This window comes from Babylonia areolata, chromosome 27, assembly GCF_041734735.1.
Source record: "Babylonia areolata isolate BAREFJ2019XMU chromosome 27, ASM4173473v1, whole genome shotgun sequence".
NCBI classification, from domain to species: domain Eukaryota; kingdom Metazoa; phylum Mollusca; class Gastropoda; order Neogastropoda; family Buccinidae; genus Babylonia; species Babylonia areolata.
This window is the reverse complement of record NC_134902.1, coordinates 35,195,369-35,218,509: the sequence shown is the minus strand read 5'-3', so window position 1 is coordinate 35,218,509 and position 23,141 is coordinate 35,195,369. Positions and strand designations below refer to the sequence as shown.

The 23,141-nt window shown below is 42.4% G+C and overlaps 1 protein-coding gene across 1 annotated transcript in view; it reads right to left on the bottom strand.

The window, feature by feature from the left end:
• LOC143301482 (ligand of Numb protein X 2-like) overlaps positions 1-23,141 on the bottom strand; it is a 49,820-nt gene that overhangs the window by 2,384 nt on the left and 24,295 nt on the right. The window contains exons 3-14 of the mRNA XM_076615797.1: positions 21,615-21,707; positions 20,688-20,803; positions 19,208-19,311; positions 15,167-15,250; positions 12,331-12,460; positions 11,204-11,270; positions 7,918-7,948; positions 7,021-7,137; positions 5,818-5,994; positions 5,365-5,487; positions 4,651-4,838; positions 2,390-2,548 (exon numbers count right to left, since the gene is read on the bottom strand). Coding sequence (XP_076471912.1) covers positions 2,390-2,548; positions 4,651-4,838; positions 5,365-5,487; positions 5,818-5,994; positions 7,021-7,137; positions 7,918-7,948; positions 11,204-11,270; positions 12,331-12,460; positions 15,167-15,250; positions 19,208-19,311; positions 20,688-20,803; positions 21,615-21,707 — 1,389 coding nt within the window. The remainder of the gene's footprint in view (positions 1-2,389; positions 2,549-4,650; positions 4,839-5,364; positions 5,488-5,817; positions 5,995-7,020; positions 7,138-7,917; positions 7,949-11,203; positions 11,271-12,330; positions 12,461-15,166; positions 15,251-19,207; positions 19,312-20,687; positions 20,804-21,614; positions 21,708-23,141) is intronic.

Below are 23,141 nucleotides of genomic sequence, written 5' to 3'. Positions count from 1 at the left end.
CACCACATGTACACTACACCACATGTGCCTGACCAGCAGTAGGCACCACCACATTCCAACAAACCCATGTATACTACACCACATGTACACTACACCACATGTGCCTGACCAGCAGTAGGCACCACCGCATTCCAACAAACCCATGTACACTACACCACATGTACACTACACCACATGTGCCTGACCAGCAGTAGGCACCACCGCATTCCAACAAACCCATGTACACTACACCACATGTGCCTGACCAGCAGTAGGCACCACCACATTCCAACAAACCCATGTACACTACACCACATGTGCCTGACCAGCAGTAGGCACCACCGCATTCCAACAAACCCATGTACACTACACCCCATGTGCCTGACTAGCAGCATAACCAAACACGCTCAGTCAGGTCTTCAGTTTGTGCAAATATACTTGTGTCCCTATCAAGAGTGGAAATTTGAACCCACACCCTAACAGACTCCCTGTATTGGCAGCTGAGCGTCTTACCCACTCTGCTACCTTCCTCAATGTGCCATTGAATGCTACACACGGGACCTTGGTTTTATCGACTCATCAGAATGAACAACGTCCAGACCACCAATCAAGGTCTAGTGGAGGGGGAGAAAATACTGGCGAGTGTGCAATTTGAACCTGTGCAATCAGATTCTCTCACTTCCTAGGCATGTGCATTACCAAAACGCCACCACTATGGCCTGCATCTAAAATAGTAAATATATTTAGAATGACCAGGACTTCAGCCTGTAGCACTTGATCGTTTCAGTTTCAAGGAGGTATCAAAGGATGTGGACTGATCCACACATGCTTCACTGCAATAGCTTCAAAGATAAGTGAATAAATACAGCTTTTGAAAAAAATATAAATAAATAAAGGGAGCAAACGCATGACCTATGCATCAAACAAACACACTGGTCAGGCCTACAGCACTTGAGACAATGTAAATACAACCAGAAACATTCTGAGAGCAGTTCTTACATCACAAGTAAACCAGACACTCAAGTGAATAACGCTCAAAATCAACACACACACACACAAAATCTTAATCAACATCACAGATAAACAACACTAACATCACACAATTCATAATTTTCAACCTCAAAGAATAACTTTTTTCCAGCCATCCTTATCTTCTAGACCCTCTCCCTTGCCTCTTGTCCCCAGTCCCCAGTTCATCAGGGCAGAAAATTCATATCTACTGCGTGGACTGGAAGGTGGGGCCCAATCCTGTCTTTCTTTTTTTTTTTTTTTTTAACTCACCCAGTACGGCCAGTCCTCTCTTCTCCTCTACACAGACCCCTCGGATGTCCAGTGGGTGTCTGAATGACCCAACCTTTAGCTTCCGTCGTCAGAACTGTGGTATTCTTTGTCAACATTCACCTCTTCAGTATCAGAGCATTCCGCTTGCAATATTTTGATGATGGTAACTGGGATGAAACGCTGTTAACGTTGTCTTTTTCGCTGTTCGTATGGAGAGAGTTAACCTTCCTCTACTGAAGTCAGGTACCAAATCACAACAGGGTGCAGTAAAGTGCCTTTCCCAAGGACAGAAAGTCATGGCCAAACAGGGCCTTGAACCCTGATCACTGGTGAACACTGGTTCAAAGTCAAAAGCCTAACTGATTCTGCCACAGTGCCTCTCGAAAAAAACAAAAAGAGGCCAAAGTGCACCAGGGGATATGAGCAGTAAATTTCATAAAACTATTTCTTGAACAGAGCACAAGGCCCCAAGGACAACAAACCTCCAGGTTACCAAGGGGTCACCCCCTAAAGTCATTCTGGTGATGTTGGCAAGGGCCTGTTCTGACTGAACACAGGCAGGACATCCCTTACCGACTGCAATAACTTCTCAGTTCTGGAGCCAGACTGAGTGAAAGATTTAACAAAGACGTGTTGATGAATCTCAACTGTTTTTTTTGTTGCATATGTTGCTAATATAGGTAATGAGTATGGTGATGGATCAAAGTACCTATGTGGGATACATGAAAATGCATCCCAGAGGACTGCTGGCTCTGGGACTGCTTCACACAAGCTTTGGTGTGGCTGACAATGAGCAACACAGAGATAACAAATGTTTTTCTTTTTACATAACTGATGAGTGTGTGGTGATCAGGGAAGGGTGTGCAGGATAGAGATGTGTGTGTGTGTGTGTGTGTGTGTGTGTGTGTGTGTGTGTGTGTGTGTGTGTGTGTTTCTCTTTGGTATTTGCAAGCAAGCATTTTGAGCGTGCTGAATGAAAATTTTCTGTTTTGGTTGAAGCAGACAATAAAGTATTTTGAGCTGAATTGAACTGAACAGTGTGGATGATAGAAAAAACAACAACAACAACACACACACACACAAAACAACAAATACAAAACAGAAAACAAACACCGATGGCCTTGCTCACTTCAGTCTCCCATCCTTGGAGGCTGGTGTGTCTGGAACAATGGACTTGACAAAGATGGGCAGGTTGCCATGGCTACAGTCCCATCCCCCCGCCACCGAGAAGCCTAGGCTCCCACTGGCGCTGCGGAGCAGGGTGATGGTCTTGAAGGAATGGCACACCCTGTTGAGAACATGGCTTGTTATAAAAATCAACTGCAAGTCATGAACAGCATGGTCTTTTGTGAAGAACTATGACTCTCAAACAAGGAGGCAAGATCATACTGGTTCTTTGTGCTGCAGCCTTGGGGGCTCATTGGCCTTTGGGAACCATCCCAGCGCTGACTGTCCTAAAACCCTGTGGGCCGAGAGAGGGGGGATGTAACTTGGGCAAGACACTCTCCACTATAATCAAATTCTAGCCCAGATAGGTTGGACAGTAGTTGCCTCCTCTGCTGTTCTGATGGTCATAGTCAGACACGGCTATCATACTGCACAATAATCATGTTCAGAATGTGTTGTACAAACAAGGCACTCTATGTGGAAAACACGCCTTGTCACACTGACAGGCTGTTATCATGCTCACAATGTGCTGTTCCAACATGCTGCTTTGCAAACTGTCACAGACATCATCACATCCACTTTTCCTCTTAATTTTTTTTTTTTTTTAACAATCATATATTATATATTATCCAAAACAAGAGAGAAAGGAAAGAAAACTGTGCAGGTGAACATCCATTTTTCTTCATTTCTTTTTACCATTATATATTACGAATTACATATAATTACCCCAAACTACAGAGAAATGAAAGAAAACTGTGCCTCTTTCTGTCATCACCAAAAAACAACAACAACAAAAACAACTGTTTTCTGTCTGATTTTAACATACATATAAAACTAAAAGCGATCACCACCATCAAGCTCAAGCCCCCTTCTGCTACCTTGCTATCACTGCCACTTCATACACACACACACAGAAGGAAAATGACCACACACACACACACACACACACACATACACACACACACAGAAGGAAAATGACCAGACACACACACACACACACACACAAGGAAAATGACCGCACACACACACACACACACACACTGAAGGAAAATGACCACACACTACCTTGCTATCATGGTCACTTTACACACACACACATACATAGATGAAAAATGACCAGAGACTACCCAGCTATCACTGTCACTTCACACACACACACACACACACACACTGAAGGGAAGTGACAACAGACTACCTTGCTATCACCTCAACTTTACACACACACACACACACACAGACACACACAAACACACACACATACACAGGAGGAAAATGACCAGAGACTACCTTGCTATCACCACCACTTCACACACACACACACACACAGAGAAGAAAAGTGACCAGAGATTACCTTGCTATCACCGCAACTTCACACACACACACAGACACAGAGAAGAAAAGTGACCAGAGATTACCTTGCTATCACCGCAACTTCACGCACAAACACACACAGGTGGAAAATGACCAGAGACTACTTTGCTATCACCGCAACTTCACACACACACAAACACTCACAAACACACACTGAAGGAAAATAACCAGACTACCTTGCTATAACCACAACTTCACACACACACACACTGAAGGAAAATGACCAGGGACTACCTTGCTGCTATAACCACAACTTCACACACACACACTCACACACTGAAGAAAAATGACCAGAGACTAACTTGCTGTCACCGTCACTTTTCACACACACACACACACACACACATAGAAAGAAAATGACTAGAAACTACCTTGCTATCACCGCCACTTCACACACACAAAGACACACACAGACAGACACACACACACTCCCACACACACACACACAGACACACACATATACAGGAGGAAAATGACCAGAGACTACCTTGCTGTTACCACCACTTCACACACACACACACACACAGACAGACAGACAGACACACACACACACACACATACACACACAGGAGGAAAATGACCAGAGACTACCTTGCTGTCACCGCCACTACATACACACAAACTCACACAGAAGGAAAGTGACCAGAGACTACCCAGCTATCACCGCAACTTCGCACACACACACACACACACACACACACAGAAGGAAAGTGACCAGAGACTACCCAGCTATCACCGCAACTTCGCACACACACACACACACACACAGAAGGAAAGCGACCAGAGACTGCCTTGCTATCACCGCCACTTCACACACACACAAACAGAAGGCAAGTGAGCGTAGGGACAGACTTGGGCATCTGCAGCCAGAAGAGCCAGGACGGGGAGAAGTTGATGCTGCTGTCCTGGGTCTCGGCGCCCTCCACAATCTTCAGGGTCAAATTGCGCACGTTGGACTGCACCTTGATCTGCTGCACTGCCTCCCCGTGGGTCAGACCCAGCAGGTTGACGCTGTTGATCGACAGCAGCACGTCCCCTTTCTGCACACATCATCATCATCATCAGTGTTATCATCATTTTCATCATCGTTGTCATCATCATAATCGTCATCATTGTCATCGCCACCATCATCAACACCACCTGCCCATGGGTCAGACCCAGCCGGTTGACAATGTTGATGGACAGCAGCACATCCCCTTTCTGCACACACCATCATCATTGATATTATCATCATCATCATCATCATCATCACCACCTGCCCATGGGTCAGACCCAGCCGGTGGACAGTGTTGATGGACAGCAGCATGCCCCCTTTCTGTGCAAACAAACACATACACACAAAAACATACACACACAAGTGCATGAACATTAAAAGAAAACAAACAAACACACTTGCATGAAGGAAAACACACACTCACACACACATGGTTGTCTCCATCATATGCACTTCCAATCTTCAATTTCATTAACATTTTATCAGTTGCCAAAAGACGCCATGCACAGTAGGTGCAGAGGCTACATCTGTGACACAGGGTGGAAGCCTCTCCAGAGGACTGATTGACTGACCTTGATCTGGCGGCACCTGCTGATGCAGCCTCCCTGGCTGATGTTGGTGACGTACACAGGTGTGTCCCCTCGCTGGCCCTTGGCCCCCCCGGCAATACTGATCCCAAGACTTTCTGAGGAGTCCTGCAAAGTGGACAGCGAGGCAGTGTCAGGTGATGTGCATTTTAAGTCCGTTTCCAAAGGCTTTTGACTGAGCATTTATGAGAGTGACCACAACTTTACCTAGCTGAGAGTGACCACAACTTTACCTTGTTGAGAGTGACCACAATGTTACCTAGCTGAGAGTGACCACAACTTTACCTTGTTGAGAGTGACCACAGCTTTACCTAGCTGAGAGTGACCACAACTTTACCTTGTTGAGAGTGACCACAACGTTACCTAGCTGAGAGTGACAACTTTACCTTGTTGAGAGTGACCACACTGTTACCTAGCTGACAGTGACCACAACTTTACCTTGTTGAGAGTGACCAGCCTCTCTTTACAGGTGTTGAGCAGGGGGCAGACCGGGGGGTCACAGTCGAGGGGGAGGGAGCCGTGCCGGGCCAGCTCCACAGAGGTGGAGCGAATCAGATCTGGGGTCTGGGGACGGCTGGTGCGCGCCACCACAAACTGCACCTTGTCCGGGCATGTCTGCACCACAGCCAAAGCAGCACACACGCACACCCACACACACGCACACCCACATGCACACACACACACCCAGAGTATCAGTATCAGTAACAGTACAAACACTTTTAACGTCAACCAATCATCATCTGTAACCTCACTAATCACCATCAGTACAAACGTCATTGTCATCACTAATTACCATCAGTACAAACGTCATTGTCATCACTAATTACTATCAGTACAAACGTCATTGTCATCACTAATTACTATCAGTACAAACGTCACAAATGTCATTGTCATCACTAATCACCATCAGTACAAACGTCATTGTCATCACTAATTACCATCAGTACAAACGTCATTGTCATCACTAATTACTATCAGTACAAACGTCATTGTCATCACTAATTACTATCAGTACAAACGTCACAAATGTCATTGTCATCACTAATCACCATCAGTACAAACGTCATTGTCATAACTAATTACCATCAGTACAAACGTCATTGTCATCACTAATCACCATCAGTACAAACGTCACTGTCATCACTAATCACCATCAGTACAAACGTCATTGTCATCACTAATCACCATCAGTACAAACATTAACCTACTCATCACCATCAGTGCAGACATCATTCACCTCACTTATCACCATCAGTGTAAAACATATTAACCTCACTAATCACCTTCAGTGTAAAACATCATTAACCTCACTAATCACCATCAGTGTAAAACATTAACCTCAATTATCACCTTCATGTACATCACTAATCACCATCAGTGCATACATTAAACTCACTAATCACCATCAGTATCCAAGTCATTAACCTCACTAATCACCATCAGTACAAACATTAACCAACTCATCACCATCAGTGCAAACATCATTATCATCACTGACCACGGTTAGTACAAACACCATAAATTCACTAATCAGTAAAAACATCAACAACATCAATCTCACAAATCAGTGTCAGAACAAACATCATCAACCTCACAGTCACCACCCGTCACCCTAGTCAGCAGCAGAGCATCAGCACTGACCTGAATGATATGAGCTGCCTGTTCCTGAGACCCGTATCTAACATCAGTTGTATTGATCTCCAGCACCCGGTCGTCTGGCTTCAGACGACCATCACACGCCGCTAAGGAGCCAGGGATCTGAACATCACACACAGAACTTGTGTTTCACACCCTTCATCTACATGTCATCTAGACATGCAACATGTACTTCTGTGCTGAACACAGAATGTTATACCCTGAAGTATTTTCACCACATATTCATCACAAGCCACTACAAACGTTGGCAGCTCTGAAGAAAATGTCTATGTACACAAAAACACTCAACCACTCACACAGAAATCTACTCTGGCAACACTTTGCACCTTCACAAACTATTTTCACCACACATGTATGTCACAATCCACTGTAAATATTGCAAGCTCTGAAAAAAATCTGTCAATCTATGCATGACAAACACACACACACAAACACACAGTGTCAACTTTTGAAACAATTTGTCCCTCCCCAAAGCACACACACACAAATAAAAGTTTGGCCTTCGCACCTAATAAAAAGAATATACAGGAAGACCCAACGTTTCCAATATCTGCTATTTGTAAAGAGTAATGCTTCCAAGCCTTACAAACTAAAACATTAATTTGACTAAGAAAAGGTTTCAAAATAGTTTGGAAACAAAATTCAACATATCCACAACCACTTTCAAGCCTTAATAACTACAAACTTAATTCACCCAAGACAAAAATCAAAACAGTTTGGAAAGAAATTTTAACATCTTTACAAAAGACAAGTTGTTGGTGATTAAAAACAACAACAACAAAGAAAAAATAAGTAAAACATGTGATACACTTTCTATTATCAAGCAACAACAACAAAATAAATAACTTGAACAGTCATACCCGTGACAGACACAAGGCTTACCAGAGTGAGGATATAGACACCGGGTCCATTTCTGCCAACAGAAACAAATACAACACATCAAGCAACAATCACATTTTTCAGAAGAGAATCCCGACTCAAAATTTCCCTCTCCTCCATGTAACATCAAACACACACACACACTCTCTCTCACTTTCTCTCTCTCTCTCTCTCACACATTTTTTTCTCTCTCTCTGAGTCTCTCTCTCTCTCTCTCTCTCTCACACACACACACAGAGGCATTCACATCAATTATGACAAATGAAAATCAAATCCAAAAACATAAAAAGCAAACAGCATTGTTTAAACCATTCAACCCTGGGAAGCTTACAGCCTCAGCAGGCTTACATGCCATACTCATGCGGGAATAAAAAAGCAGAACAAACAATTTTTCCTCTAAATCACATGTGGACACACATCCAGGAATACTGCAGAAGCTAGTTCCTTTTCTGTGTGGTTCACGCACATGTAGAAATGTAAAAACCCTTTTATTGAGACAAATTTCGGCGCCAGAGCATTGCTCATGCACAGAACTCTCTATGCCATACAGACAATAAAGCCACACAAACATTATGAAATATTTCAGCCACCCCTTCACTGGCACACCTGTACCCCCCAAAACACACTGTCTCTTAACCCAATGAAGTAAACACTTGGAAGTTTACAACCTTCCCTGCCTGACAGGTTTCCACTAATCTGCATTTAATGAAAGGGGTACTTTTTCCAGAGTTGTGTGTGTATGTGTGGGTGGAGGTGCTGTGTGTGTGTGTGTGGGCGTGCGCATGTGCGTGCACGTGTGTGTGATTATATGTGTGTGTGTGCGGGTGTGACTCTGTGTGTGTGTGTGTGTGTGTGTGTGTGTGTGTGTGTGTGCATGTGTGTGTGTGCTGTTCATGATGCGAGGATGGTGGCTGTTTCTTCGTGGTTGATTCTTTTTCTAATGATCATTACTTCTCTTTTGTAGCATGTAATTTGTGGAGCGCTGTGAGTGACTGTTTGTTATTTGAATTTTTGTGAGGATTGTTGCTTCTTTGTTGACATATTTAATTTGTGAGGCGTCATTAAGCCTTTCTGTAAGGGAACAGCACAATAAAAGAGCACTTTATTGACTCACTTGTGTAAACAAAGTGAGTCTACGTTTTAAGCCGGTGTTCAGTTGTCTGTGTGTGTGTGTGTGTGTGTGTGTGTGTGTCTGTGTGTCCGTGGTAAACTTTAACATTTACATTTTCTCTGCAAATACTTTGTCAGTTGACACCAAATTAGGCATAAAAATAGGAAACTTTCAGTTCTTTCCAGTCATCTTGTTTAAAACAATATTGCACCTCTGGGATGGGCACAAAAAAAATAAAAAATGAAGCCTAATTATATGCAAACTGCATTTCTGTTATATTTATATTTTTTGTATTCTCTAAACTTCGCACTTTCATCTGATATTCTGACCCAACAACAAGAGCAGTCATTATTATCATTTTTTGTTCAAACAAGAACTTCTTTTGCTAAACATGGAAGTTTTATTTATTTTGCAAACGTTTTGGTGCAGGTAGTAAAAAAGGGAAATTACTCTGTAATTAATGCTAGGGGACTTAATTCGCTACTGATCTTTCTCATCTTAAACATTACATTTTGAAATTATACACAATACATGAAAAGCTTGGATTTTTTTTTTCAGTGTATCACAAGTGAGTCTTGAAGGCCTTGCCTCTCTTGTTATCATTATTATTGCCATTATTATCATTACTTCACTTCAACTCTAATATCTCACAAACCGTTCAATTGACAATCTTGTCATTTTTACCATCATCATGATTGAATGAGCTCTCTGATGATTCTGGTGCAGATTCACCAATATTTGGGTCATAAATATTTTGACCAGAACTTGCTGCGTAGTTAACCTCTCATGTTTGGCTTACTAATAAGGAAAAAAAAAAAGAAGAAGAAAATAAACTGAAACCAACCAGTTTTCGCCTACAAACTGACATGTGTGGACGCAGCCAGAAAGGAAATTTTCTATCTAAAATTACGTTTAAATAACATGCTTATCGTGACCCAACTAGTGCAGACTCCGGCAGGGGTCTGACATTCCTGTCCTGTGCAAACTACTATCTGTCTATGCGGAGAAAACGAAACTACGGCCGATAACCTCCTGGAAGTAGGTAACCTCCCCTTTGTCCCGTTGGCTAGCGCCCTTGTTTGTGGTTAATACATTTGTATGGATGTGGAAACAGTTTTAATGAAACAAATTTTGATGCCCAAGCACTGCCAGGGCGCAAATTCATAAAACTGTTCAAACTGTTCTGGGTTCCATGAGTAAGGTTTAACCCTCTCACTCCAGATACATTCATGCCTGAATTTTTCTGTCCACACACAAAATAAAATATGCCTGGCACATGTTGTCTGAAACATGTCAGTTCTGCGTCAACTCACTGGTGCTCTGCCAAAGATGAACAAATGGAAATCTCTTTTTTTGGGAGGGCGTGAGGGGTGTGTGTGGGGGGTGTGGGGGGGGGGGGGAGGTGTCCTCTTGCTAAAGAGGTTCTTTGTTTACTTTGTATATTGGAAAATATCAACAAATGCATAATTTAAAAGCTGACAATGGACGTTTGCATACAGAAAGTGTCTAGCATATGAACTAATTTCTTATAGAAAAGTATGTATACATACTATACATAACAAAATGAACTGCCTAAAAGAAAAGAAAAAACAACAAAAAAAACAGTAATTCAACAAAATATTATCTTGAAAGGGACTCTCCTTTATGTTTTTTGGGTTTTTTTAATTAAAAAAAAATTTTTTTTTTTTACACTTTCATAACTGGACTGAAGATGTTGACTATTGTAATGAATGATGAGGTTTTTGTTGTTGTTTTTTTTTTTTCTGTTTTTTTTTCATACAACCCCCACCCCACCCCCCCAAATTACAAAACAAAAACACTAGGGTAACAAATAATACAGGTGTAATATCCTCCACTCTTTTGAAAAGGATCATTCATGCTGCAACTGCCTTAATTAACACTAGGCTATGAAAAATAAACAAACCACATAATAATAATAATAATAATAACAAAACAATATTAATATGACTAAAAGTACTAAATACGACAGTGAAACCATGCCCATTTTTTTTTTTTTTTTTTTTTTACACATCTTCCCCTCCTTTATGGGGGAAGGGGGGGGGGGGTCGGTGAAGGGGAGGGGGGGGGGGAGAGAGAAAGAAAGAAAGAAAAAAGATCAGGGCCTGGGTTTCTTACTGAACTCCCTGCATGATATATGATAATGAAGACCACACTCACCGTTTTCCCACCAGCTTGATTCCCAGCTGCCGACTTTTATGCTTCATCAGGGTGATCTTGAGGATTTCTGCCCACACATTATTCCCCCCCCTCACAGTCACAAAACACTGCGGTCAACATCAACTGGTGTCCATGGTTTCCATGCACTGTAAATCATCTCTCAATCAAATATCCACCTGTCACTCTGGTGAAGCAGGGGCAAGAAACGAGGGATGTGGAGAGAAAAGTCATCCTTAAATTCAATTTTCTTCCTCATCGGTTTACTGTGTGTTCACTGCAAGGTGACTTAGCATTTCAATTTGAGTGATCTTCTTGAAACATCTGAAAATGCAAGTTGTGATTACTTATCAACCCTTCTGTCTGCTCACTGCAAGGTGATTTAGAACTGAAATTTTAGTGATCTTGAAATATCTGAAAATTCAATTTGTGATTACTTATAAATGCTTCTGTCTGTTCACTGCAAGGCGACTTCGGATTTAAATTTGTGTGATCATTTGAAGAACCTGAACTGAATAAACAAGTGACTACTCATAAATGCTTGATGCCACACACAGATGCACTTCATCCATTTCCTTTCCATGTACACTCACAGACACAAATACAATTCTCTATTTTTCTCTCCATCTCTCTCTCTTCAAGATATACACACAATGCTTGCTCACACTCCATCTCCTCTTCTTTCATAAATTTATGTATATTCTGTGAAGTGGATGTAGACTAGCAAGGAGAGACTGAGAAAGATAGGCCAGGTCTAAAATCTAAATCCTTGAGAATGTAAGATCTGAGCTCCTCACATCCCTGTGATAAATGCACCAAAGACATCATCTACTAAGTCCATGTACTGATGACAATAATAGCTTAGTCATCACAGAGCAAGACCCAGTGAGCGTCCTATCCAGAGTGGAGACCGCCACCACCTCCTCCAACAACAACGGTCCTCCATGAATCTGCCAACACTGAAGACACCTTGACACATAACTCACCCCGAGCACGAAAGTGAAAGGGGATCAACACTGAGGACACCATGAGAACTGGGTATGGAGGCCACAGAATTTGGGACTTTTGTGTGAGTTATTGTCCCCACCCACCCTCCCTGCCAGAGTCAAAGCAGGCCTCCCCCTCCTCACCTTCCTTTTCAATGGGGCGACTGTCCTCAGCTCTCTCCCTGTAAACTGTGAGGCGACAGACCGGCAGACAGTTGGTGAGGGCCTGGTATGCGTGGTAGTGGGAGGCCTGGGTCAGATCATCCCCGTTCACCTGCGCACACACACACACACAAATGACCACACCCACATACATACATACATACATGGCCACACACACACACACACACATAAATGCCCCCCCCCACACACACACACACACACCCTCACACACACACAAATGACCACGCCCACATACATGGCCACACATACACACACAAATGCCCACACAACACACACACGAGAAAATCAAACACCTGCATGCAGATATTAACCCTTTGAGCCCTGACCACCGCTTTACCGGTGGTAGAGAAAAATGACATAATGCCTAGCCACCGGTTGAGCGGTGCGTTAACACTTGTGTCGTGTTTTGCTATTGGTTGACTTATATTGAAGAGCCAATCAGAAAAACCGTAATATTCTGACATCAGCGAACGTAGTACCAACATGGCCGCACCTTTTCACTGTCTTTTGTGCATGTGCTTTGGATAAAAAAGATCGATTTCTACCATGAAGTCTCAACCTGACACGCCTCCTTTGATCAAATGATTCTGCATGCTCAGATTCATTTTCAACATCACTATCTGTAGTAAAATCATCCGATTCGAATTCCACCTCACTATCAGAGTAATCATTGTCATACTCTACTTCCGATAAATCATCAAGCATATCAATTACTTGCTGCACACTTCAAGTGTTTATGCGCCGCTCAACCAGTGGCTAGGCATTATGTCATTTTTCTCTACCACCGGTAAAGCGGTGGTCAGAGCTCAAAGGGTTTAATACCAATTATTTGCAAATTTTGGCTCAGGAGCTCAGGCAGAAGGCTTAAAATTGCTCAGGAACTCAGGGCTCAAAGGATTAAACAAACGCAAAATATACTGAAATGCATGTACTTGCACTCACAGACACACACACACTGACTCACATTCATGCTCGCTCATTTGCACACTCACAAACACCCAGAATTCACAAATGTGAGATCTTTACATTCTCTGATAGAAAAATGTGTGATAAGAAAAGTCAGACCAAGGCACAATTCGTCTCAAGAGGGGCCAGGAGGTAAATAATCTCTGTGAGTGTCAAGATACATCTCACAACAATGCTAGGTCTTCACACCAGCCCATGTGGACACTGCTGAAAAGTTTTCTGTAACTGTTAATGTAACAGACTGCATTCCCCCTTCATGCAAATATCACACAAGACATAAAAATGTTCTGTGTTCCCCCTTAACTCCCTTGTCAAAGAACATTTCTCTGTGCAAAATATATGATGCATTCCACAGCGACAGAGCATCACCCTAGCAGTTACTGTCACTGAAACAGCCAAGCAGGAATTGCCTCTCTGTATTTACTTAAACCACAGTCAGCCACACCTGCAGCACGAACGGGGGTGGAATTTCAACGTCACTTGTCAGCCCCAATACACACATACAATGATTCAAACTTTTCCTCCTACCATGTACATACACACAATAAATGAAGAAACTTTTTTTGGTAAATGTCAAAGAGATCCAATGAAGTGTCGTACCAATTCAGGCTCTACAGGGTTCGAATTAAACTCTTTTTTTTTTTTTTTGGAGTGCCAGTCGGGCACTCTGGACAAAACATTTGAGTGCCCAATTGTGGTTTTGGGTGTCAGCATAATAAAATGAAATAAAATCTTTGATTCTGTTATAATTTGCATTTGTGTTGATGTTTGGAAAACCCGCATTCAAAATGTCCGCACGCCTGAACCCCATGGGCCTGTTGATAACAAGGATTAAAAGAGCAGTGGTGCTGTCTCTGACACAACCTTTTTTCTGGCTTCTCGTCTTTCCACAGACAACTTGTGCGCTTGAGACTGGGAGTGCCTCACGAGTGTGAACCTTTTGATCACTTTGAATCCATCAACAAGTTCATTTTTCTGCTTTTCCAGTCCCACCTCCCCTCTGTTCGGTCTCCTTCCGACACGGTACACACAAGAGAACTTGTGGTGCCATCTTCCTTCCATTCAACGGTGTGCCAAGGAAAGTCTTTCTGCCAGCCTTCATTGTACACGCGCTGGCGCTTTGATTCGTACTCCTGCTGTTTATTCTTTTAGTCATCCTGAGCTTTCGTCTCTGTTTTGGGAGCCTTTCTTTTAACACTGAAGATGGGAAACATCATTCATCACTAACACACCATGAACGTCAACATCCCTTCGCACACATGCAAAGATGCTGCTAAATGAAGCGAGCTGCAGCAGGTGACACTTTACATTTTGATCGACCACTTTCAAGTTTGCTTTCTTGGTGTGTCTTTTAATTAATTTTCTTTTGCCTCTATCAATTTTTGAGTGCCAACTTGGCACTCTCGACAGAAAATTTGCATGCCTGAGCCAACTTTTCATAGCATTTGCACCTGTGCACCCATTGAAATCAAACCCTGCACTACATACTGTCAAAGATTTGCATGCAAAAAAGAAAAAGAAAAAAGAACCCCCCCCCCCCCCAAAAAAAAAAGAAAAAAAGAAAAAGAAATATACAGTCCCCATGGAAGACACATGGAAAACCAGCATACAGTAACTATGCTGTGGGCAAAAGACGATGCACAATTCATGCCAGTATATGGTACATAAGTTGTTGACAAAAAAGACATCCGTCTCCACACAAGACACCCACCCACTCTCCCACCCACACACACAACCAAACTCGCAAGTCATATGTGCATGCTGTGAGACATGACAAAGGTGGCAGTTCTGTTCCCTAAAAGAGACAGACAGAGAGCCCCATCAGTCAGACCTCCAGTATCTGGTCTCCTGGCTTTAGCCGTCCATCTCTGGCCACCGCCCCATCAGGGAAGATCTCCTGGACCACTGTGCATATCTGCCCACAGGGAAAAACACACACAGTTCAGCCCCTGTTCCACAACACACACACAACTCATGGACCACCGTGCATATCTGCCCACAGGGAACACACACACACAGAGTTCAGCCCCTGTTCCATAATACACACACACACAGTTCAGCCCCTGTTCTATAACTCTCACACACACACACAGTTCAGCCCCTGTTCCACAACACACACACAACTCATGGACCACCGTGCATATCTGCCCACAGGGAACACACACACACAGAGTTCAGCCCCTGTTCCATAACACACACACACACACAGTTCAGCCCCTGTTCTATAACTCTCACACACACACACAGTTCAGCCCCTGTTCCATAACACTCACACCTAATGGACCACCGTGCTTATCTGCCCACAGGGAACACACACACACAGAGTTCAGCCCCTGTTCCATTACACACAACTCCTGGACCACCATGCATAACTGCCCAAAGGGAACACACACACACAGTTCAGCCCCTGTTCCATTACACACAACTCCTGGACCACCATGCATAACTGCCCACACGAAACACACACACACAGTTCAGTCCCTGTTCCACAACACACACATAACTCATGGACCACCTTGCATAACTGCCCAAAGGGAACACACACACACAGTTCAGCCCCTGTTCCATAACACACACACACAACTCCTGGATCACCGTGCATAGCTGCCCACAGTGAACACACACACACACACAGTTCAGCCACTGTTCCATAACACACACAATTCCTGGCCCACCTTGCATAACTGCCCACAGGGAACACACACACACACACAGTTCAGCCCCTGTTCCATAACACACACAACTCATAGACCACTGTGCATATCTGCCCACAGGAAACACACACACACACACTCACACAGAGTTCAGCTCCTGTTCCACAACACACACCTACACATAACTCATGTCCTGCACCTGACAGAGATGGGACTCAAAGTATCACAAACATGAAGTTAATTCAGATAAAGTTAATACATCTTTAAAAAAAAAAAAATTAGTGAAACATTTCCTTTCTTTGAAAAAATCCCCCCCCCCCACTCACCCCCTCACCAAAAACTGCTGACACTGTTAACAATGATATTGCTGCATTTTTAACCTTTAGCATGCCAGACCTTTTCCTGCACAATTTTCTCTGCAGCCAGATTATTTTCTATGACTAGCTTTGCGCTTGACACTATCTGCGTATAAAGTCCTAAACCTTCCACTGTAACAACAGCACTGATATGAAATTTTGTATGTGGTTAGGATAACACTGAAGATCATACAGAAACAGTTTATATGCTTTATAATTTAGTTTGTGAGTGCTAAAAATGAAATAACAAACAGCAAAAATCTTATTGTGACTTCAAAGACAGGTTTTCTCAAGTATAAGCATTATACTGCAAACAAAATACCACAACTCTTTTCTCCATCCACCAGTTATTGCTTTCCCATCTCAGTCTCTTGCTAAGAACACCACAGTTCAAGTTTCAAAGTGTCACTTTTCTGTATCAATCTGTTGGTAACAAACTACATAGAACAAAGTTTCAAAATGTCTCTTTTCTGTATCAATCTCTTGGTAACAAAGGACACAGATCAAAGCTTCAAAGTGTCCTTTTCTGTATCAATCTCTTGGTAACAAAGGACACAGATCAAAACTTCAAAGTGTCGCTTTCCTGTATCAATCTCTTGGTAACAAAGGACACAGATCAAAGCTTCAAAGTGTCGCTTTTCTGTATCAATCTCTTAGTAACAAAGGACACAGATCAAAACTTCAAAGTGTCCTTTTCTGTATCAATCTCTTGGTAACAAAGGACACAGATCAAAACTTCAAAGTGTCCTTTTCTGTATCAATCTCTTGGTAACAAAGGACACAGATCAAAACTTCAAAGTGTCCTTTTCTGTATCAATCTCTTGGTAACAAAGGACACAGATCAAAGCTTCAAAGTGTCCTTTTCTGTATCAATCTCTTGGTAACAAACGACATGGAACAAAGCTTCAAAGTGTCCTTTTCTGTATCAATCTCTTGGTAACAAACGACATGGAACAAAGCTTCAAAGTGTCCTTTTCTGTATCAATCTCTTGGTAACAAAGGACACAGATCAAAACTTCAAAGTGTCGCTTTCCTGTATCAATCTCTTGGTAACAAAGGACAAAGATCAAAACTTCAAAGTGTTGCTTTTCTGTATCAATCTCTTGGTAACAAAGGACAAAGATCAAAACTTCAAAGTGTCGCTTTTCTGTATCAATCTCTTAGTAACAAAGGGCACATAACAAAACTTCAAAGTGTCCTTTTCTGTATCAATCTCTTGGTAACAAAGGACACAGATCAAAACTTCAAAGTGTCGCTTTCCTGCATCAGTCTCTTGGTAACAAAGGACACAGATCAAAGCTTCAAAATGTCCTTTTCTGTATCAATCTCTTGGTAACAAAGGACACAAATCAAAACTTCAAGTGTCGCTTTTCTGTATCAATCTCTTAGTAACAAAGGGCACATAACAAAACTTCAAGTGTCGCTTTTCTGTATCAATCTCTTGGTAACAAAGGACAAAGATCAAAACTTCAAAGTGTCGCTTTTCTGTATCAATCTCTTGGTAACAAAGGACACAGATCAAAACTTCAAAGTGTCCTTTTCTGTATCAATCTCTTGGTAACAAAGGACACAGATCAAAACTTCAAAGTGTCCTTTTCTGTATCAATCTCTTGGTAACAAAGGACACAAATCAAAACTTCAAAGTCGCTTTTCTGTATCAATCTCTTGGTAACAAAGGACACAGATCAAAGCTTCAAAGTGTCGCTTTTCTGTATCAATCTCTTGGTAACAAAGGGCACATAACAACGCTTCAAAATGTCCTTTTCTGTATCAATGTCTTGGTAACAAAGGACACAGATCAAAACTTAAAAGTGTCCTTTTCTGTATCAATCTCTTGGTAACAAAGGACACAGATCAAAACTTCAAAGTGTCGCTTTTCTGTATCAATCTCTTGGTAACAAAGGACACAGATCAAAGCTTCAAAGTGTCCTTTTCTGTATCAATCTCTTGGTAACAAAGGACACAGATCAAAACTTCAAAGTGTCCTTTTCTGTATCAATCTCTTGGTAACAAAGGACACAGATCAAAACTTCAAAGTGTCGCTTTTCTGTATCAATCTCTTGGTAACAAAGGACACAGATCAAAACTTCAAAGTGTCGCTTTCCTGCATCAGTCTCTTGGAAACAAAGGACAAAGATCAAAACTTCAAAGTGTCCTTTTCTGTATCAATCTCTTGGTAACAAAGGACACAGATCAAAACTTCAAAGTGTCGCTTTCCTGCATCAGTCTCTTGGAAACAAAGGACAAAGATCAAAACTTCAAAGTGTCGCTTTTCTGTATCAATCTCTTAGTAACAAAGGGCACATAACAAAACTTCAAGTGTCGCTTTTCTGTATCAATCTCTTGGTAACAAAGGACACAGATCAAAACTTCAAAGTGTTCTTTTCTGTATCAATCTCTTGGTAACAAAGGGCACATAACAAAACTTCAAGTGTCGCTTTTCTGTATCAATCTCTTGGTAACAAAGGACACAAATCAAAACTTCAAAGTGTTCTTTTCTGTATCAATCTCTTGGTAACAAAGGACACAGATCAAAACTTCAAAGTGTCCTTTTCTGTATCAATCTCTTGGTAACAAAGGACACAGATCAAAACTTCAAAGTGTCCTTTTCTGTATCAATCTCTTAGTAACAAAGGGCACATAACAAAGCTTCAAAGTGTCCTTTTCTGTATCAATCTCTTGGTAACAAAGGACACAGATCAAAACTTCAAAGTGTCGCTTTTCTGTATCAATCTCCTGGTAACAAAGGACACAGATAAAAACTTCAAAAAACTTCAAAGTGTCGCTTTCCTGCATCAGTCTCTTGGTAATGAACAACACAGAACAAAGCTGAGCTCAAAGCGTCACATGACAGGCACTGACCAATGGGGTATCGGCACCACCCACGATACTGATGTTCAGCTGATCCTCCTCCCCTCTCTGGATCTCTATAGTGGACACCTCTCCCTCTGACACCGGGTTCTTCCCTGCAGCACAACACACACTGATGGTGAAGTCAGTCATACACTGCAGATACTGCTAACACAGCCACTGACAAACAGCAAACACACACACACACACACACACACGCTTACTGCTCAAGTCATTCATGCACAGTTTCAGTTTCAAGGAAACAGAGCATGCGGACAGACCCATATACACTACACCACATCTGCTGGAAAAAAAAATGCAGATGCCTGGACTTCACATAACTCAACGTTTGCCTGCACAACAAATACTGACCTTTTCAGGGCTCACACTGGTTTTTGAAAAAAAAACACCCCAAAAAACCCACATTAAAACCCAAAATACACAAATGCCAATAAATTTAAACTATCAAGCTAGGAACCCAGATGACAGAAAGTCTTGCAATTCTGAGTGCCAGCTTATACCTCTTGAATATTCATCATATGCTACATAGATGAGAACTGCAAAGTCAGTTGGAAAGACACTCTCAGTATTCATAAAAAATATATATTATTTTACTTTTAAATTTGAATTAAGATGTAACATTCTGCTGCTGTGCTTCATCAATAATGGACAGAAAGGAGGCTTTTCAGTGATGGCAACCACTGTTAAAAACTATGAACCTGGGTAATTCTTAACTGTTGGAGCTGCTGACTGATCAACATTAATTTGTTTTCTTTTTGTTCTGTGTAAAAAATTTAAAAAAGCATGTGTGTAATGTTTCCACCCCACCCCCACCCCCCTTAACCCACCACCCGGGGGAACATGAAATACACTGCTTGCTACTTGCCTTGCCCCGCACTGAAACCAACAACCACAATCACTGACACAGACTGCAGGCTGATTGATCGACAGGGAAACAAAAGCACACACACTACTGCTGGTCCTAAATGCTCCACACCTTCATTGTTGACTTATTCTATATGTTTCCAGCTGAAAATCATCAACTAGTTCCACTTCCACTTGCACCACATGCCACTTTTTAAAGAAAAGTATTCAGATTCAGTGACACAGCTTCCTGCAGAAATATTCAAACATTTTGAAAAAAAAAAAAAAAAAAAAAAAAAAAAAAAAAAAAAAAAGGAAGAAGAAAGAGAAAAAAAAAGGGAGAAAAAAGAAAACAAAACCAGGAAGCAACTTCATGACTCTCTCTTCTTTTCTTCCCGTATCTATGGGATATCTTCCCACTTCCTCTAATGTTCTGCTTCCACAGCAGCCAGGGAATGTCAAGGCAAATTCATACAAGCAGTTATAGCATCGATCATTCTCCTCCTCCAACCCCCTACCCTCCACCCCCACAAAATCCCTCCCCCCCGCCCCCACCAATATCCCTCCCCCAAAAAAGGAGCCAAAACCCCCACCCAGTGAGGGCCTCTCTCTGGGTTAGGTCACCCACCTGAAGCCTGGTCGCGGAAGGCACATTCCCACAGGTGTGACTGAAGAGCACTGCGGGGCCCTTGGAAGGCACAGCCAAGGGTGGACTTGATACACCGGGTGATGGCACCTCGGCATCTGTCACACAAAGCTTCAGTTCAAATCTGGCCTCACCACCCATCTGTACAAATCTCCTTTCATGGATGTCTAGGTGTTGGTGTTGGCGTGTGTGTGTGTGTGTGTGTGTGTGTGTGTGTGTGTGTGTGTGTGTGTGTGTGTGCATGTGCTCTCTGACATTTGATTTCTCATGTTTGTAGTCTTGATCACAGTGCCCCCACAACCCCGTATTGATGTTAATTGCTAGCACTCTGCACTAAGGAAGTAGAGCATGTTATAAATGTCCATTATTATCATCATTATCATTACTATTATTATCACAATTTACACACACACACACACACAAATGCACACACGCACGCACCCACAAAGTACAAGCAGATTACACCTCACACTGTCGGCTCATCACTCTGCTCAAAACTTGATCACTGGGTTATCACTGAAATCTGCTAAACACATGCTTCACACAACCACAGTATTCTGTGTGAGGCCAAAATTTGTGTCCAGAAAAGAAGAGCACTGGTCAGAAATGTGAAACCTGCCTGTGTAAATCAGGTTCTTGTGTTAAATCCATACTTCACTGGACACAGGTCAAAAGATAAAAGAATACACACTATCATAGCAGTCCAATACCAGACTTAACTTTAAAAATCATAATAAAATATAAATTATAGAAATTAAAGAAAAGCTTAACTGGTATGACAAAACAGGCCCAATCCCCTCAACAAAAAAGGATTTTTTCAAAATCTGGTATGATAAAACAGGCTCCCCTCCCCTCAACATTTCTGACAGCAGCATGCTGCAGGCCGGACCTATCTCTTTCACAACCCACCTGTGAAGGAGATGAGATTCAAGTTCACACCGTGGTAGGACCTCTTCACAATAGTCCACATTAGGGCACACCACCAGCAGTTTGTCCAACAACCTGAAACATAGCAACAATACAACACCTTCAGTTTGATAGCGCTATTTCATTTACAGCAAAGATGTCTGCAAAGGAGACCTGAATACCCAAGGCATCAACCCAGACATTAGTAAGCTGTAGCCTATTAAAAAAAAGAAAAGAAAAAAAAAATCATCCTGGAGGCAGACAGTGCAAAAAGGCCTCTCCAAGTTCGAAGAAACACTTTGCATCAGTCAGAGGCGAAACAGCAAAAAAGGAAATACCAAAGCGCAACAGATAGACCAGCATCAGACTTCATCTTCACACATTTTGGGAGAGACTGCCATTTTTGGACTGGCCTGTCAAGCCACAACTGAAACTGCACCAGAAACATCACCAACAGCACATCACCATCGTCTCTCAAGACTGAAGGATGCCTACTACTTACAGCACACTGAAACATACAGCATACTAGCCATACTTATCCACAGCTTCAGATGTGTGTACCAACCTGCTAGTGCCTGAATCCCGCTTGTTTGTATACACATGAGGAGCATCAAATATGCATGTAAAAGATCCTATGTTGGTGGTCGGTAGACAATGGAGACACGAACATATCCAACATGCATTACCCCCAAAATGCCCCCAAAATAAAGTGTGGCTGCCTTAATGGCATGGAAATAATATGTTCATACATATGGAAGTAGACATTAGAGTTGTAGCTCATAAACATACAGAGAGAGAAAAAGATACCATTCACTTTGTTCCTCCCTCTCCTCCTTTCTCTCCACCCTTTCCCATCCATGCACTGTTTTCTTCTTACTTCCCATGAAACCATTTACTATTATTTACCTTTTTTTTCTTTTTAATCCTCAGTCTTTTATTATTTTTTATTTTTATTATTATTATTTTTTAATCCTCAGAGTCTGTTTGCTGAACTTATTTTCCCGTTTCACCCTTTTGCCATCAAACCCTTCTATACCTTTTGCATCTACTCAGGACCCCCCACCCCTTCTACCTCCCAATCCATCCTGCTGCTTCTTCCTCCCTCCTTAATGGGTCAACCCCAGTTGTCTGTCAATCCCTGAGTAGCGGCAGCTCACAGCGAGTGTTGACTGTTACAACAGTACAGGTAATAACTGCCCCACCCCTCCTCCCGGGACGGGGGGGGGGTGCATGAAGGGAGGGAGGGAGGGAGGCATCAATGTATGGTAGGAAACCTTGAGCCATTTCATATTGATAAGCTCCTTGGCTGGTGCCTACCACTCCCCCCCCCCCCCCCGCCCAACCTCCCCATCCCACCTCAAGCACCACCTGCCCCTTCATTACTTCATAAAAAACATTTGCCTGATACAGTTTCTGTTTCTCAAGGAGGAGTCTATGTATTCAGGTTCAAGTAAATTGTGTGTTATTCGTTACACCACAACTGCTAGGGAGATGCCTGACCAGCAGCATAACCCAGCACACTTAAACAGG